This window comes from Schistocerca serialis, chromosome 2 (assembly GCF_023864345.2).
Source record: "Schistocerca serialis cubense isolate TAMUIC-IGC-003099 chromosome 2, iqSchSeri2.2, whole genome shotgun sequence".
Taxonomy (NCBI): Eukaryota; Metazoa; Arthropoda; class Insecta; order Orthoptera; family Acrididae; genus Schistocerca; species Schistocerca serialis.
The window spans coordinates 768,469,654-768,489,583 of record NC_064639.1 but is presented as its reverse complement, the minus strand read 5'-3'; the positions used below and the strand labels follow the sequence as shown (position 1 = coordinate 768,489,583).

General features: G+C 41.0%; 1 protein-coding gene and 1 pseudogene across 1 annotated transcript in view; one reads left to right on the top strand and one right to left on the bottom strand.

Moving 5' to 3' along the window:
• Nucleotides 1-19,930, bottom strand: part of LOC126455694 (uncharacterized) — a 65,177-nt gene that overhangs the window by 10,260 nt on the left and 34,987 nt on the right. The window contains exon 2 of the mRNA XM_050091461.1: nucleotides 9,536-9,893. Within this exon, the coding sequence (XP_049947418.1) occupies nucleotides 9,536-9,893 (358 nt within the window). The remainder of the gene's footprint in view (nucleotides 1-9,535; nucleotides 9,894-19,930) is intronic.
• Nucleotides 19,324-19,441, top strand: LOC126459648 (5S ribosomal RNA; annotated as a pseudogene).

Sequence of the window (19,930 nt, the reverse complement as noted above, 5' to 3'; positions counted from 1 at the left end):
TTCCGAGAACTAATAGAGGTTTTTGCTACATCTTTGTCGCTGTTGAAAAAAAATGGCTCTGAGCACTATGGGACTCAACTGCTGAGGTCATTAGTCCCCTAGAACTTAGAACTAGTTAAACCTAACTAACCTAAGGACATCACAAACATCCATGCCCGAGGCAGGATTCGAACCTGCGACCGTAGCGGTCTTGCGGTTCCAGACTGCATCGCTGTTGAACTCACTTCAAAATTTGTTACTTTCACTCCGTTACGCAAAGCTACTGCTAAAACTGTTTCGAAAGCATTTGTAAAACATTTTCTATTTCATGTAGGGCATGTGATGAAAGTAATTTCTGACAATGGATCACAATTTCGTTCTGCTATATGGACACGCATGTTACGAGCTAGAAACATTTCTCCGATCTATATATCCAAGTACCATGCTTCTTCGAAGCCCTGTGAACGATTAATGAAAGAAATTGGTAAACTGTGTAGAATATACTGCCACAAAAGACATATTGATTGGGACATACACATATTCTCATTCCAAGATGTAATTCATTCCATTCCAAATGAATCCACTATGCTATCTCCGTCTGTTATACTGAAAAATGTTGAACCATCTAACAAAATTAAAGTATTAGTAACATTTCCTACATCTCGTCGACTACGACACCGAGAAATAATTGACATTGCACTGAACAACATCAAACGTGCCGCAGAGCGCCGGAGAAGACAGCAAAAACAGGTTTGTACACGCCGTGACTTTCACATTGGACAGAAGATATTAGTACGTACACACTATTTATCCAGCAGAATAAAAGGTAAGTGCAGTAAATTTGAACGTCTATACGCAGGTCCATATCGGATTCGCAGCATTCCTCACCCCAATGTTGTACACGTCGAAACTTTGAGAACCAGGAAAAGTAAGGGCAACCACCATGTGTCGAACATTAAACCCTTTATTGAATGAAACCACTTTATGATTTAACGTGCTATGATGCCACTTATGACCACTTATGCAATTATATTTATGTGACTAATTATTGATGACTATCGTATTTTTTTTCTTGGCAAGTGCCCGGCAAGGTAAGGTTAGCAGGTCGCTCTTCTTGTCGTTACACATCAGACCGTGCATATTATTCCAGACAAACTTACGTATTTTATGAATGATTATGCAATTCTATGTAGTGACGTATTAATTTTATCAAATTCTCTCTCCATTAAAGTCTTTAATTCTCGCCTCTATTAACTACACTACATACAAGCTGAACACAACGAACGTCACATTTTGTCTTTCTTATGTATGTACGATTGTTTTCATGTTTTGTTTGTATGCACTGTGAAATAGTTAAGGTATAACACACACCAGTTGACTTTGACATTTTTTGCCCTATGATATCTCAACATCGTGACTGTTTTACATTTTTCTTTATTTGCTGCTGCATTCTCTGTACATTTTTGCCTTTGAACACTGTCTATTCTTTTGACATATTACGTTTTCTGTCATGTTATGCTGTATGCTTAATTGTGTCACCATAAACCAGTCATTATTTAGTGAGTATATGATGTAAAATGCAAGACATTAATCTTTGTTCATTATTTTCAGAAAGAAATAACTTGTAAAGGAAATAAATTAAACAGAAATGGGAATTTCAACTATGGAATAGACAAAAGAAGATACAAAAACCTTATGAGGAAGAGTAAATGGATCAGAATTAACAAGCATTAACAAGAATATACTACACATCATAGAATAGCAGTCTTAACTAATTTTTTCTTTCAGAATACAAGGCGATTGATGCAGGCTGTCAGACAGAACTACACATCTTAGTTTTAGTGATGAAATATGCTAGTGATAAGGATAGTTGTGTAATGAGTAATGAAGCGATTTTTTTTGCAGATGATAATGAATGCTGATGAAGAGTAATGATGAAGAATATACTACTATGAATAATGAAGCTTTTCTTTACAGGTGCTGATAATAATGAAGTTATGATAATATGGATAATGAAGTTTTTTTCTTTACAGATGAGGATGATGTTGAAGTTTATGTATTTATGCTATGTAGTTATTTAAGTATTTGTTGCAGTTTGTTTTGACAGTATGTTTTATATCGTATGGTATGATGACTGAAGGTTTTGGAAAGGACAGCTATGGAACACATTTTTTATACACACTTCACTACCTGTTAATTCGAAGTTCACTACTTTTCAGCATAGTATGCGTTTCTTCTTTCAGCTCAATAATCCATTTTGTATTTTTTTCAGGAGAAGCTTTTCATGATACTTACTAAACTTGTTATTTATTAAACCTATACTAGTACTTGCATTTTTTTTACCCGGTTGTGTCTATCATTTATAAATGTGATCACATATACTTCTTTGTTTCATAACCTTGCTACAGCTGACTCATGACGAATGACGTTACACATTTTTCATTTACAGGAACAACCCAGAAGCAAATTTTTTTTCTTTTTCTCTTCTTGCTTTCCCTTATAATTACCCAAAGCAATGCATTGCTAACAAAAAAAAGTCTGTATCACCAGTTCCAAATAATGCTACCCATTTAAGAGAGTTCTGAATAATACTGAATGATGAACAATGTTTTGTACTATTCAATACTTGCTGGCCAATAATTAGTATAACTAAATGAATTATGTTAATACTATGCCATTCATTAGCTCCTGTTTTCAATGATGACTTTTGATGTTTTGTAACTGGCCACTGAGTGCCAATAATTAGTGTAACTAAATGAATTATGTTAATACTATGCCAATCATTAGTTCCTGTTTTCAATGATGACTTTTGATGTTTTGTAACTGGCCAATGAGTGCCAATAATTAGTGTAACTAAATGAATTATGTTAATACTATACCATTCATTAGCTCCTGTTTTCAATGATGACTTTTGATGTTTTGTAACTGGCCACTGAGTGCCAATAATTAGTATAACTAAATGAATTATGTTAATACTATGCCATTCATTAGCTCCTGTTTTCAATGATGACTTTTGATGTTTTGTAACTGGCCACTAAGTGCCAATAATTAGTGTAACTAAATGAATTATGTTAATACTATGCCATTCAGTAGCTCCTGTTTTCAATGATGACTTTTGATGTTTTGTAACTGGCCACTGAGTGCCAATAATTAGTATAACTAAATGAATTATGTTAATGCTATGCCAATAATTGACTCTCATTTTCAATGATGACTTCTGATGGTTTATAACTGGCCAATAAGTGCCAAGGCTCTATGTAAATAGATAACTCATGAACATTATTCTGTAATACTAAATACATGGTACAGAAATGTTCAATAACTGGGCTATGAATGCCGAAAACTACTAATGTAATTCTCAATGAAGACTACTATGTGACTTAATGTCCTTCACCTTCTGAGCTAACTACCCTGAATTGCTGCAATATCCATTTGTCCTGTCCATCCTCATGATCATGGAGCACTATATTTGGTTTTTGCACTAATTCTACGTTGGTGTGCCATGTAAGAGCGTGGTGTTGACACGACATGCTGTCCACCACCGTGAGCGATGAAGAGGTTATTATGGTCCCACTGTTTGGTGTACCTGATGTACTGCCAAAATGATAGCAGGGAATATTACTACGACATTTCAGTGTCTTGGATACGCTGATAAATGCTTCTGGGAAAAGAACTGCAAATTGTCTCACTTGGTGTTGTATTTCTGTGGAAAGATATGGACTTTCAGTGCAGCTGCGTGCAACCTAAGTGCTACAACCATGACGCAATCCTTCCTATTCCTTCCCTAATTCTTGTAAAATGAAAAAGTCATATACAGTGCATGTGCACTTCCTTTCATTTGTTAATAAGATCAGTTATCCCGAAATTACTAAAGACTTCTATAGTGCATGTGCACTTTATTACACTCCTTGATTTGTTTGTTTGTTGTAGAAAAATACTAGAGAGTACTACAGTGCGTGTGCACTTTTGCCATTTATTAATACATTTTGTGATTTGCTGATATATTCTCATCTGCAGTGCATGTGCACTTATGCCACCTGTCAACATGATTTTTTACCATTGCGTTTATTTGTTATGAAAATGCTAAAGAGTTTTTCAGTGCGTGTGCACTTTTGTTATCTATCAAATAATTTGTATATATACTTTTTTGATTTGCTAATATGTTTTGTACTCACATTTTGTCATTGTCTAATATATTTTGTACTTGATGCATGTGCACCATATTTTCTTCATGTTCTATATCTGTATATATGCTGTAATTGTAAAGTTAATTAGTTGAGAAAAAATTGGTTGCTCATGGCAAGTCCAAATGACTCACCATCGCTGCCAAATTTTTGCCCCCCAAGTGGAGGGTTATGAAACGCGTATGTATTTAGTACAGCGATGGCGAGGCATGACAGAATCTCTGACCAGAGAGTTATTTATCGTTGCTAGTCTGCGCTTGACCGCGCGAGAGTGCAGTTGCATGTAGGGAGTCGGCAGGTGCAGTTGCGGTCGAGTTGCGAGAGAGTTCAGTTGTACGTAGCGAGTCGCGAGAGCATGTAGTAGCGCGCGAGAGACAGTGGGAGTTGCGTGTGAGGAGTCGGCGGGCGTCGACATGGGGCTCTGGTCAAGATTCAGGACGAGGTATATTTTTTAAATAAGGTAATGAAGCAGCATTGCGCTCATCTGATAATGTAATGCATCTTAAGTGTAATTAATTTGTTCAAGAATCGCCCCAATAATAATATTGTTTTCAAACCAAGCATTTTAACAAAACAAACATTTTATTGAAAGAAAGTTTCCCATGCATTTCCTTAAAGAAAAAATTTACTTAAGTTCAAAGAATTTTTGCGATGCATTTCCTCCAAGTTATGGCGAAAAATAAGAGCAGATGCAATTTTACTGAGGTAAGAACAGGGCCTAAGATCGACATTTCGGTCTATTTGCGTTTTCATTGTCACTGAGATTTCATTTTTATTGAATTGACTTTCATTTTTGTGGGGAGCTTACACATGGCTCAGATTGCTATTTTTCATTTATTGTCATTGTCATTAAATTCCATTGCTGGGAGGTTACACTTAGCTCTATGTCCATTATCATTTGAATAAGAATATTTTTACAATTTTGTGGGGAGGTTACATAGGAAACTCGTGAAACTTTGCGACAACACGACATGACGCTACGACTGGGCTGAGAATCCGAGAAGATCTCATACTGTCTTTATTAAAGATTCTTGTAAAGTCTTGTTGGTCAATACCGTGGGAAAGTATCAGCGAAGAAATGGAATCGCTGGCAAACACAATATGACGCTGCGAAATTGTATTGGAAAACGTTGCAATGGGTGTGGTGTTCATGCGGTACCAGTCACCTGTGGCAACCGAAGTGATTGCTAAATTAATTGCTGTGTTGGCCGAAAGCAAAAATCAAAATAAAAGTATTAAGAAAAGGGAAGTTCCCATTCCAGTTCTGTGTTGGTGCTACTCTCATATCAAAGGCCGTGGCCCAGACCACAACAAATGTAGGCCATCGTTCTGAAACAGCGGGAAGCGACATACAGGGGGGTGAAGTGGGGGGGGGGGCGTGGTATATTAAAAAAAAATATTAGCAACAAACAGTTTACGTTTATCTTTCCGTTCGAGCAAAGAAGATGCAGTCGGTCGAGATTGGATTTCGCCCGACGTCGGTGTTGACTCCAGACGTGGTCAACGACAGTGAAACCGCGGTCAATTTTTAACATTGTTTGAAATGATCGGGCGCGCTGGGTGACGTCGGCCGTCAGGGGAGTACCTCTCCGTTGTTGGCTGTGGTGTGACTTTACCCTTAAGTATCGCTTGCATTGCCAACTTTGGCTCGTGTATCTCGACTATCCTCTCACATTTCTTTCAGATTCTGCAAGGAAGACTTGCCTGCAGTATAAAGCAGTGCCTGGTTAGTGACAGACATGAAGACACCAATTGTTATCGGCTGGCGAAGGAGATGGAGATACTCCAAATGCGAAAACGACAAGGTATGATGAGAACTAATCAGTAGTGAAGAACGTCCTTAGTGTGTAATTTGTTTACCCATTTTAGCTACTGATAGCACGAAGCCTAAGAAGTTGAAGAGACATATTGCAACTAGGCATCCTGAATTAACGAGAAACCTAAGATAATTTTTGTGATAAAACTAGATGTTTTATTGCCTCTCCCCAGAAGAGCTTTGCTAAATCAACGAATGTGACTTTCATGGCCGTTTCAGTCTCTTATCAGATTTCACATAGGATTGCTAAACGCAAGAAACCGCACACGGTTGCAGAAACTCCAGTTTTAGTAGTAGCGATTGATATAGTATCAATGTTTGATGACTTAATTGCTCGACAGTTGAAATGTATTCATATCTTTAGTGGTACAGTACATAGAATAACTTCAGACATCTCTGACAATTTACTCGAGCAGTTAATCGATAAATTGCGCAAAAACAGTTTTGCAGTTCATGTGGGCGAAGCGATTGATATTCGTAAAGACGCTCATTTGATAGTTAATGTTCGTTTCGTTGATGACTTTAACATTCGAAAGAACTTTCTTTTCTGTAAGCCGACAGTGGAAACAGCTACAGCACAAATCCTTTCCGACATTATCGATACTTTTTTTAAATTTTTTAAAATATAGTGGAATAGGTGCATTGGAGTATGCACAGTTGAAACTCGCTCAGTGTCTGGAATTCATGGCCGATTGCAAGCGAAAGTTAAAACTGTAGCTCCTGAAGCAATATGGACTCACTGCATGATACAGTGCATCGAAAGGCCTGACCGCTGAAGATCTGAGCCTGCCTCTTCATGAAGAGCTGCAAACGGTTATAGAAACAGTTAACATTATTAAGGCAAACTCTATAAATTAACATCTTTTTGAAGTGCAGTGTGAGGAGATGGATGCTGACACATTCAGTTGCTCTGTTTTAGTAATGTTCGATGGCTTTTAAGGGATAAAAAAGCCAAAAAGAACGTTTGTACTGAGGAATGAGATATTTCTTTTAAAGGAGAAAAGTCACTCTCTAGGTGACTGTGTCAACAACGGAATTTTTTTTTACTGAAAATCGCTTTCCTCACTGACTTTTTTGAGAAAGTAAATATTCTTAGCATTTTATTTCAAGGTAATTAGGCAATGTTGGAACGAAAAAGTGAAGGTGTTCATAAAGGAATTAGACCCGTGGTAAAACCGAATGGAAAGCGACATGCTAGATATGTTCCCTAATCTAGTGTCACTGTTACAGGACACAGATAATCCGATACTTTCAATGTAGATAAAAGCCTGTCTTCTTCAGTATCTTGCAACACTTCGAAAAATATGGCGATTTTGATAAATTTAATTTGATGAAAAATCCGTTCGAAACTGCTCCTGGAGTATCAAGTGTAAATACACTCCTGGAAATGGAAAAAAGAACACATTGACACCGGTGTGTCAGACCCACCATACTTGCTCCGGACACTGCGAGAGGGCTGTACAAGCAATGATCACACGCACTGCACAGCGGACACACCAGGAACCGCGGTGTTGGCCGTCGAATGGCACTAGATGCGCAGCATTTGTGCACCTCCGCCGTCAGTGTCAGCCAGTTTGCCGTGGCATACGGAGCTCCATCGCAGTCTTTAACACTGGTAGCATGCCGCGACAGAGTGGACGTGAACCGTATGTGCAGTTGACGGACTTTGAGCGAGGGCGTATAGTGGGCATGCAGGAGGCCGGGTGGACGTACCGCCGAATTGCTCAACACGTGGGGCGTGAGGTCTCCACAGTACATCGATGTTGTCGCCAGTGGTCGGCGGAAGGTGCACGTGCCCGTCGACCTGGGACCGGACCGCAGCGACGCACGGATGCACGCCAAGACCGTAGGATCCTACGCAGTGCCGTAGGGGACCGCACCGCCACTTCCCAGCAAATTAGGGACACTGTTGCTCCTGGGGTATCGGCGAGGACCATTCGCAACCGTCTCCATGAAGCTGGGCTACGGTCCCGCACACCGTTAGGCCGTCTTCCGCTCACGTCCCAACATCGTGCAGCCCGCCTCCAGTGGTGTCGCGACAGGCGTGAATGGAGGGACGAATGGAGACGTGTCGTCTTCAGCGATGAGAGTCGCTTCTGCCTTGGTGCCAATGATGGTCGTATGCGTGTTTGGCGCCGTGCAGGTGAGCGCCACAATCAGGACTGCATACGACCGAGGCACACAGGGCCAACACCCGGCATCATGGTGTGGGGAGCGATCTCCTACACTGGCCGTACACCACTGGTGATCGTCGAGGGGACACTGAATAGTGCACGGTACATCCAAACCGTCATCGAACCCATCGTTCTGCCATTCCTAGACCGGCAAGGGAACTTGCTGCTCCAACAGGACAATGCACGTCCGCATGTATCCCGTGCCACCCAACGTGCTCTAGAAGGTGTAAGTCAACTACCCTGGCCAGCAAGATCTCCGGATCTGTCCCCCATTGAGCATGTTTGGGACTGGATGAAGCGTCGTCTCACGCGGTCTGCACGTCCAGCACGAACGCTGGTCCAACTGAGGCGCCAGGTGGAAATGGAATGGCAAGCCGTTCCACAGGACTACATCCAGCATCTCTACGATCGTCTCCATGGGAGAATAGCAGCCTGCATTGCTGCGAAAGGTGGATATACACTGTACTAGTGCCGACATTGTGCATGCTCTGTTGCCTGTGTCTATGTGCCTGTGGTTCTGTCAGTGTGATCATGTGATGTATCTGACCCCAGGAATGTGTCAATAACGTTTCCCCTTCCTGGGACAATTTCCAGGAGTGTATAAAAGAGCAGGAACAACTCATTGATTTCTCTTGTGATACTTCACTGAAGAATAAATTTAATGAAGTGTCTCTGTTGGGGTTTGGGACACATATCAGCAAGGAATTCCCAACGCTGAACGAAAATGCAATGTAGAGCCTGATTCCTTGCAACAACAAACTTAGGCGAGGCTGGCTTTTCTGCTTTGGGAGTCGAACTAACATTCAAGGCTAAATGTTAGCAAAGAACTTCGAATTTCTGCTCTTACATCCGTCTTGAGAAATTTTTTCTCAAAAGCAAGCTCATCCGTCACACTGAACTTCGTAATTTAAATTTTTATGCCATTGAAATCCTTGTTTTCTGAATTATAAATATTGTTCATTTCAAAGTTTTTAAGTAAATGATTGCGACAAACAGTTCGTTCTGTACTATCGTTATAAAAATTCATGTAGTTTGGTTTCTGTTGTGTGTAATCCTTCTAAACTGAATTAGTTAAGACACCGAATGAGGCAAATAAAATACAAAAAATGCTTAATTTTTATTAATAAAATAGACTGGGGTGGGGGGGGGGGGAGGGCTGGCACAATTTTAATCATGATAGGGAGCTCGGATGAGAAAAGTTTGAGAACTACTGTCGCAGGCAACGGAAAAGCTATAAACACGACTGATACCTTTACTCCCTTTTGAAAATGTGATTCAATGTCACTTTAGGACCTAGCATCCTTTTGCCACAATTCTTTACATTAATTTGATGCGTTTTGTTGTTGTTACAGATTGTTCTCGTATGAAGTGGCTGTTCGTACCTGTAAAGGAATCATGACGATCAGCAAAACGTATGCAGCGACGATAACAGCTAGCGGCCGGGTGTCCTCGCAGGATTGCAGGAAGTCCTGCAAGGGCAGGACGGAGTCGACATCGAGGTCATGCTGGCGCAGCACGTCGGCCAGTGTCTGGTGGTAGAGCTCCAGCAGCCTGCGGCCGTGCGCTTGCCGCAGGTCTCGCATGGAACTGAGGTGCAGGAAGCTGAGCACGTCATACGCCGGTGGCGCCAGTTTGGCCGTCTGGAAGTCCACCAGCCGCACCGACAGCCCGCGCTGTGCATCCTCTGCAAACAGCATGTTGTTCGGCCACAGGTCTTTGTGGCAGACCACGTTGCGGTACCTGCACGGCAAAGGGAGACTGGTAAGTGAGTAATGTATGGACGATACTGTGCCCAATCACAATGACTGCCTGCGGCTGCTGTGATTAACGTGTGATCGTTTAGGGACACCTCTCCAAGTTAAAATAAAAAAGAAGATTTCACTATAATTTCTAACATTTTAGTAGTATAGCCTACAGGGCTTGTTACTGGCCCATTTTGTTTACATTTGCGACGAAGCCACGCTCCGTATGATGTCATCACATGATAAGCCCCACTCCTCCCCCTCGCTCCTTCCTCTTCAGCCAGTCACAGTGTAGTATTAAAATGAGGCACCCCAATCAGAATGTAGTTTAAAGAAATACATAAAATAAACTTAAAAAGTTCTCCTTGCACATGATATCTCTCTCACAATGTCTCGGTGCAATTGCTTTGAATAAATGTGATCACTTAGGGACATCTGTCCAAATTAAAACGAGAAATAAGATTTCGTTGTAATTGCTAACGTTTTAGTAGTATAGCCTACCGGGATTTCTGCATACTTTGTTGACATTAGATGTTCTGGCCCATTTTGTTTACATTTGCGACAAAGTCATGCCCCCTGTGATGTCGTCACGTGACACGTCCCGCCCTTCCTCCTTGCACTCTTCTCTCCAGCCAATCACAGTGTAGTATTAAAATAAGGCAACCCAATCAGAATGTAGTTCATGGAAATACGTAAAATAAATCTTAAAAAGTACTCCTTGCACATGGCATCTCTCTTACGAAGTAATCCACTTATGTTTAGGATGCTCTATTTCCTTCTGCACACACACACACACACACACACACACACACACACACACACACACACACACACACATAAATGCATCTATTTATTCAAAAATTATGTAAACGTGTAGAAGGGTGTAACATGAAATATATTGTAGTACTTTACAGGATCCTCAAAAGTATGCGAACACAGTGATTTTTTCCGCATCACATTCAAAATACTTTAATCAAAAAACTCTGCAAAGGGATTTAATTTGCAGTATTTTTGTCCAAGCTCAAAATTGCCCGAAAGCTCTCAATACTTTTCGCCGTATTCGTAACTAGACTGACGGGAAAATATCGTAATACCAAGTACTAGTTAATCTAGAGTAATGGAATTTTGGGAATACATTTGTTTGGATAACATATTTAAGTGATTAACACTGCAAGATCACAGGTTAATGTAAGTGAGAGATAAGACATTGAACATGTGAAATGCTGGCACATTAATAACCGGTGTAACGGCAGAATGTTAAATGAAAACATGCAAACCTGCATGCATGGTGTTGTACAGGGGTCTCATGCGAGTTTGTGGGAAGGAGTTCCGTGCGTGTCGCACTTGGGAGTCAGAGGAATACAGGGACGGTTAGTGCTGGTTGTGGATAACGCTGAAGTTGTCGTTCGATGATGTCCCATATGTGCTCCACTGGAGACAGATCTGGTGATCGAGCAGGCCAAGGCAACATGCCGACACTCTGTAGAGCATGTTGGGTTATAACATAAGTATGTGGGAGAGTGTTATCCTGTTGGAAAGCACTCCCTGGAATGCAGCTCAACAAGTCGAATCACCAGACTGGCGTACAAATTTGCAGTCAGAGTACGTGGGATAACCAAAGGAGTGCTCCTGCTGACACACAAAATCGCACTCCATACCATAATTCCAGGTGTAGATGCAATGCATCTAATAATATACAGACAGGTTGGTTGCATGCCCTCAACTGGTCTCTTTTTAAGTAACATACGGCCATCAGTGGTATCAAGACAGAAGCAGCTTTCATCAAAAAACACAACAGACCTCCACCTTTCCCTCCAATCAGCTCTCACATGACGCCACTGAAGTCGCTATTGGTGATGGTCTGGGGTCAGTGGAACGCACGCTACGGATCGTCGTATTGGCTCTGAGCTACCATTGAAATAACCGATTTGTAACAGTTCTTTGTATCACTAAGGTGCCAACTGCTGTTCAGACTGCTGCTGCAGATGGAGTGCAAAACACCAGAGCCATGTACCGAACACGATGGTCTTCCCTCTCGGTAATACCACTTGCGACCGTATATTCTCGTGACCGCAGCTGCCAGCGTCCTGCACAGTGCCTACAATCCTGCCAAGTCTTTCTGCTGTATCACAGAAGAACGGCTTCTCGTAATCCTGTTACACGATCTCCTTCAAGCTCAGTGAGGTATTGATAATGGCGTCTTCGTCGGCTTAAAGGCGTTGTTGACTAACATCAGCTCACCACGTCCAATTTCAAACGTAGCAAACGCTCACGACCGTTACAGTGTATTCATAAAGCAAACCTGATTCACATCCTCATACTGACGCTACTACCGCCACTTTCACGCAACTGACACGAAATTTTAATAGATATTATCTTTCAGATGTAGAAAACGCTTACCAACTTTTAATGTCACATGTCTCCTTCTTGGAGTGGTGATCTTTTTCTGTCAGTGTATTTATCCTAAAACTTACGTAAAAGACCACTTGGGTACAAATGAAGCCTTAAGTGAATTATTTTCCACATCTAAAATTTTGTCAGGTGCCACAAGGCAGGGAAGCAGCCGTAGGTAAGACTAAACTGACTGGGCATTTTGCTTCTACCTACAATTTTTGTCTTTCTGTGACATCCAGTTGGCATAATGTGATGTGCACACCACATTGTAAAACACACATGGGCACTACAACTTGAAGCACACTTATTGGCGAAAGTAAATAATGTTATTCCCACCTCAAAAACTTGTCTGACACCAAAGTCAGTCAAAAATTATAGTCACCTTAAATTATTTTACACATGTATGATGCTTATCGGACAATGGCGTTTCCACAGTGGTCACACTGGTTCCTGGGAGATCACCAAAGTTAAGAACTGTCGGGCTTGGCTAGCACTTGGATGGGTCAACGTCCTGGTCTGCCAAGTACTGTTCCAAGCGAGATGCACTCAGCCCCTGTGAGGCCAATTGAGGAGCTACTTGATTGAGAAGTAGCGGCACCGGCCACGGAAACTGACGACGACCGGAAGAGAGGTGTGCTGACCACATGACCCTCCGAACCCTGTGATGGTTAAGGACTGTGAATGGCATGGCGGCCAATTGGTACTGTTGGACCTTCATGGCCTGTTCAGACAGTGTTTGTTTTCTTATGATGCTTATCAAGTGTCACACTGTTCTTTCCATGAGTATGTCAGCATCACAAAAAAGTGTAATACTTTTGTCACGTATTTTATTACAATGCTACTTTACACATGCACACAACGCACATATTCATCAAATCAGTATCCATAACACGACTGTGAGCTCCAAAGTAAGTACCTACATGCTGTTTTCACGTCCAAACACATGTGGCATGGTAACTGTACATGTAAACGTCTTACGGAATATCAGAACGAGTGTAACAAATATTCTCCATAAATAGTTAGAAACCAACATTTGCTTATGGAATGTAATTAACAAATTAGTAATACACAGTTTCTGAAGATGAGTTTATCTTTAAATACTATTCTGCAAAATTTCAAAACACGAAATAAAGTCAACTACTGCTTTATGTTCCAGTTGATTGTCGTCATCAACAGAAAGCTGAACTGCTAAACGCTCATAATTCGATTAACGAATTATAGTGCAAAGCATAAACACATCAATAATTAATTATTTTCCACATCTATGATATTCACCACAATGTTAAGTCAAACCTTCAATTGTCTGCAAAAATGTGTCATTGATTCAAAAAAAGCTCATACATCATGTAGCACAATGTTATTTTCTACATACAGACACATCCCTCAAACTGGTGCCTAAAAAATCTCTGCAGATTCTCCAATTAAGTGCTGCAACGCTGTTTACATGACTAAACACGTGGTAAACAGACAGATGACATTAAAAGTCAGGCCTAATGATCGATGTTGTAATAGTAACATGATGAGGCCTACAACTAGAGAAAATACGTACATGTTGCAACACTAGGAAAACTCACAAACAGAGATATTCTGAATGCAATTAATTAGGTCTACTCTTGGTGTAAGTCACAATACATCCTCAAATTCTATGATGCTTATCAAGTGTTACAATGCTACCACTTTGTCTAAAATACAAAAAGCATGTTGTCATTTAAAGCTGAGAAAATGTTATACAAATTACTGACATCCAACCTTTCTTACTAGCGTTTCACCACCATTTTAGCGGAGAAGAAGATTACATATCACTTGAAATATACAATCGATAATACTGATTGACAATTGTTGACTTCTATTACCGATAATAGTGCCCGTACTCGAGACAGTGTAAGATGACACCTGACATCCAGCATTTCTGTTGCCAGCTCTCAACTGTAAATGGCTGTAGGTGAAAACATAGCCGTCTATTGAACTGTGACAACATTGCGGCGTTGCTATAAAGTCGTTTACAAAATCGCATTACGTGATCGGTTAATGTAGGCACGTGAAGCTGCCATGCCCAGTTCACTGCAGCTGTCAGAGACCAACCAGCACTGACTTAACAACAGTCGGGGCTAAGCACCAAACGAACTGCTTTTATATTTACCAATCGGAAGTGCAGTCCCAAGGCACTCTAAAACGTTGGCAGAGTGTATCTGCTGTAATTAGCTAATAAATAATACCTGCTTGTAATAAAAACACGTGACATAAAACGCACACACACACACACACACACACACACACACACACACACACACACACACACACATATATATATATATATATATATATATATATATATATATATATATATCCAAACTTCGTTTAAGAAAGGAAGGAAGAAGGTGTTATTATTACGATTTATCACTTCAACTGGACAACTTTTCCAATGTTTACACGCAACATGAAGAAAGATAGTGACAGAGACGTTATATCTCCAACGAGGGTGACAGAGTCTATATCTCGAAAGCAATATTATTTGTCATGTATCAAGTACAAAAAACATATGTAGGTTGCACATAAATGTAAAACTGTTAGATTTAGAGCACAAAACGCACTCTGCAGGCACGACGGACCTCCATAATAAATATCTTCAAATCTGTATAGTCTGTATTATTTATTAAAATTTTCACAGATTGCCTATTGACACTAATGATAAAAACTTTTAGATTATGTAGCACTTGTTGACAATGCAAATTCTTTTGCTGTACGACACAAGCACTATCGACCTTAAAACTCACTATTTCGATTCCCACGTTGTGTGTATAACTTATTAACATACACACAGCTCATTTATTAATACTAATCAAACAAATTATAGGGTTGTAGATAACGGTAGTTTGATCTCAGTGCTACACATTAAATTTATCTAAATACACAAAAACTGGCTGCAGACTCGGTCGTTTCCGTTACGGGGACCCTTACCTCAGAATAGTTCGCAACGTCGTCACGGAATCACCTTGTATATACATACATTTACAGACGTCGGCTCCTATAACATTGACGCTCTGTAGCGTCGTTGGATGACGTTTCCGGACATGAGTTCCTATTCAAAATGTTATGTGCTCACTACCTTCTACAAGTCCTAGAAGTTTGTAATGGGAATCTCCGGACACCTAGTATCAGTGATGAGAGCACGAGACAAGTACTGGGCGAGTAGCAACGACAGGGGCTAAGCGGCGCTGTAATCGGGGGTGCAGTGCAGTAACTGAAGAAAATTGTAAGGTAATAACTAACAGAATAAGAAACAAATGTAAACTACCGTAGAGAAAAAATGTACACAGTCGTAGTGCAGGATATATAAGATCAAAAACTGCGTTTGGAGGCATAAAGGCTCATAGGCGCAAGCGCAGTACAATAAAAGTGAAATTCGTAAATCAATAACAACTGAAAATCTTGATAACAAATATAAAACTAAAATAAAAGAATGAGAATACAAATAAAGTACAATAAAATATATATGATAAATAGCTGTGGCCCTGGTTGTAAAGAAGAAAGGGAACAAAGAAGTCATAAAACCTTTAAAAATGGGATACATGGAATCATAGAAAACTTGATCTTTACTGGTCAGCTGTTCATTAAGCAACAAATCCTTCGTAATGTGCAAACGTTTATCGACTTCCAACTCTTCAAGAAGGTTCAGTCTCTTCCCTTTGGGAGCGTGTTGTAAAACCATTAGGTTTCCAAGCGTGAGTGATTGTTTACCACTGGATCTGACATGATGTGCAAAGGCGGAATAATGTTTATCCTGCCATTTCCTTGTAAGTAGATGTTCCTGAAACCCATACCCTTCCAGTCTGGCCAATGTAAGCTGCTTGAAAATCACAGGTCTCAAGTTTACATACGCCACATGCATCATATTTATCTTTTCAGGGATGCTCATTGTAAATATATGGATATTGGATTTTGCTATAACTGGTGAACACTATTCTTACATTTTGACCCCCAAAATTTTAGTTAGATCATAAGACAAATTACTTAAAAATAGAACTTCGCAAACTTGAGGTTCTGAGATACAAGGCTAAGAGTAGTTCCTTCTTAACCTGGCAATGTTTTTTTCATATATAATTTGGCAATTTAGGATGGGCTGTAGACATAATTAAAAACGACATATTGAAGATTTTCCAATTCCTTTGCAGTGGATTCTGCGCTAAGAGGAATTTCTGTGATAAGATGTGTCACAGATCTTAGTAACACATCTTGTACTTATGAGGATGACATGACGTGGCAGTATAGCTGAGTCGTTTGTAGAACGCTTACGGTGAATGTCAAATCTGATGACATTATTAGCGGGGAAAAGTTGCAGATCGAGGGAGCTGAGAATACCTTTGCTACGCGTAACTTCGTGTGTAAAGGTCATTTTATTACGCAGGCTGTTAAACTCTTGCCCCAGAAGAGTGATGTCAGATTCTTAGCCGTCGGAAACTATGATTATGCCACCCACATATCGCCTATAAGAGTGACTTTTTTTCAGATAGTTGAGGTCCAGGAAAAATAATTGCGTTCCCGCCGCCTCTCAGGGGGTACAGTAGGTAGGTGAGGTAGGGTTCCGCGTTGTGGGTCCAGGCGGGCCAACGTTTGTCCCAATGACTTTGAAACACGATTTATATCATACACTCGTGTTCAGAAAAAAAACAGAACACCTTCAACAAGTAATGATAGGACGTTCATATTCACAGGAAATGTACATGAGTATGTTCTACACAAATAATTGGCAGTTGAAGCATGTCGGGCAGCGGGATCATGGTCAACATCGATATCGTGGCGCAACACCAACTACCGGTAAAATGTGCCTGGGGCTCTCGTTGTCGCTGTAAACCGGAGGTAATGGATTATTATGACTTGAGCAGACGTGCAGGATGCCTCGTACACGAATGTACGAACCACATCGTCCAATCAGTGAGTCTGGAAAAGGGCGCATTATTGGCATGAGAGAATATGATGCGTCCATCAGGGAAATTTCTGCTCGCGTGGGAAGAAATGTTTGGGCGCTGCAACGGGTGTGTGCAGGATGGTTCGCGGAAGGCCGTAGAACGCGAAGAGATGGGTCGGGCCGCACCATCCAAACCACCTCCCGAGAAAATCCACACCTCATCCGAATGGCATTGCCGGAGAGATCTGAGTCCTCCTCGGCTCTGGAACAATAATGGAATAGTGTAACACATCGTACACTACTAAGAGCGACAGCCCGTAGCCAAAATTACGGCGCGGGTTACGTCATCCACTTCTGCGCGTACCTTTGAAGAATGTGCAGGAACATGCTAGATGGAAATGGTGTATGGAACGACGTCACTGGGGACAGGAAAGGCATCAGACAGTGTTTTTGGATGAATCAAGATTCTGTTTATATGAAAATGATGGTCGCATTTTGGTTCGTAGCAGACAAGGGGAATAGCATCACAATGACTGCGTTTGCACAAGACATACAGCTCCAGCTCTAGGTCTCATGGTGTGGGGTACTATTGGGTACAGTCACAAATTAGAGTTGGTGCATATCCATGGCACTGTAACCAGTATGACCTCCTTGAGTGATATCCCGCGACCCATAATCACACGCTTTTTCCCGACACCCCAGACGACAGTTTTCAGCAAGACAATGCACGGTCACATGTTGCTACCCGAACCATTACCTTCTTGGTGTCATAGGATGTCAGCCTTTTGCATTGGCCCTCCAGGTCACCAGACTTGTCAACAATCGGAAATGTGTGGGATACGGTGAAACGACAGGTGCGGCGCTATGACCCAACGCCGACTACCACAGATGAACTTTGGAAACAAGTGAGTGCAGCACAGATGGCTATACCACAGGACGCCATTCGCTCCTTGTACGCGTCGATGCGTCCTTGCACGGAACAAGTTATCAGGGCCTACGGCAGACCCTGTGCCTTCTAGGCATCAGGAGACATGCTGAACCGAGGTGACTGAAATGGTAATCACTTCTGCAGAACATTCTAATGTACATGTCATGTGATTATGAACGTTCTACCTCCAGTCGTTCAAGATGTTCAGTTTTTTTCTGAATGTGAGTGTAAATTGAAGTCTCCTGCCGCTTTTTTCCGTCTGTAAATGAATACTAATTCGAAGAACTACTGTAGGAATTTTAATACGGTTTTCACGAATAGAGAGACTGATTCACGAGGGAGGCTGGTGTGTATGATTTATTACCAATACGCCAGACAAGTTGTCCAATTGGAAATACTTAGTGCTAGCAGTGAGAAGCCGGGGCGGGATGCTAGTTATTCTGTAATACCGTGCATCCTATCTATTACCCTTTTCGTAGACGGAAGCGACATGTGCCCTCTTGCAGTCACACGCGGTTATTCGTTACGCGATCCATTGTTAATAGATATGAGCTATAACTAGAGCTGTGCACTACCAAAACTGTTGTTCAATGGTTTTGGTACACTACATAAATGACGTAGTTAGTGGTACTGTTACCAGTAGTATTGGTAGCACTGCTAGAAAAAGATAAATGAATGTGTAAGAGAGAAACTGGTCTCTTTGAGTCATGTTTGTTTGGTTTTTGTTTTGCGCATAAATGGAATCATTCAGTGTTAGTCCATTGTGTATTTTATATCATTACAGAGTATAAATTGCATTTTTAATTAATGAAAATAAGTTGATCGCGTAACTTTTACGTTTTTATGTAACCAAAGCAATTACTTTCGATGTATGTACAATTTCTATGCACAAACGTAATATATATAATTACTGTTGTATTTTGTATTCAGTAGATCAAAGGCAGAAGTCTCTATTTGTTATTGATAAATACGCAAGCTCTTTTTGAATATCTTTTACAAAAGTTCGACGAAGTAATGTTTGATATACTTTTGTTCTGCGTCGTTTTTATTTTCGATTTTTCTGAGGTAATTGCATTTTCTAGTTCTATTTCATAAACCTGTAATCTTTTCTTTATGTTTACTACAACATCCGTCTGTTTCACGCTACAGATCTATAATTTTCGAATGGAACCTGAATTAAACAGTGACAAGTTCAGTTTAGTCAACGGACTTTCCGCAGCGGTAACACCGGTTCCCGTCCGATGACCGAAGTTAAGCGCTGTCGGGCTGGGCTAGCACTGGGATGGGTGACCATCTGGTCTGCCGAGCGCTGTTGGCACGTGTGGTGCTCTCAGCACTTGTGAGGCACACTAAGGAGCAACTTGACTGAGAAGTAGCTGCTCCGGTCTAGTAAACTGACATACAGCCGGAAGAGCGGTGTGCTGACCACATGCCCCTCGATATCCGCATCCAGTGACGCCTGTGAGCTGAGGATGACACGGCGGCTGGTCGGTACCGTTGGGCTTTCCAAGGCCTGTTCGGACGGAGTTTAGTTAGGTTTTAAGTTCAGTTTTACTATAAATACTGTTTATTTTTAAGTAACAGACGGGAGGATAAATAAGTAGAACAAAAATGTTCTATAGATCATGCAGTTCTTTATACATAGTTTCTAGACGGTTTACCGCTTCTGGTTTTTAGGGGTGCTTAATAAGACACTGATCGCATATTTAAAGAAAGAGCTTATTATGAGGTAACGCCTGGTACGCAACACACATAACGTACAGGTAACGCGCTTACAGCCTCCACTGACCAAAGGTACCAGGAAAAC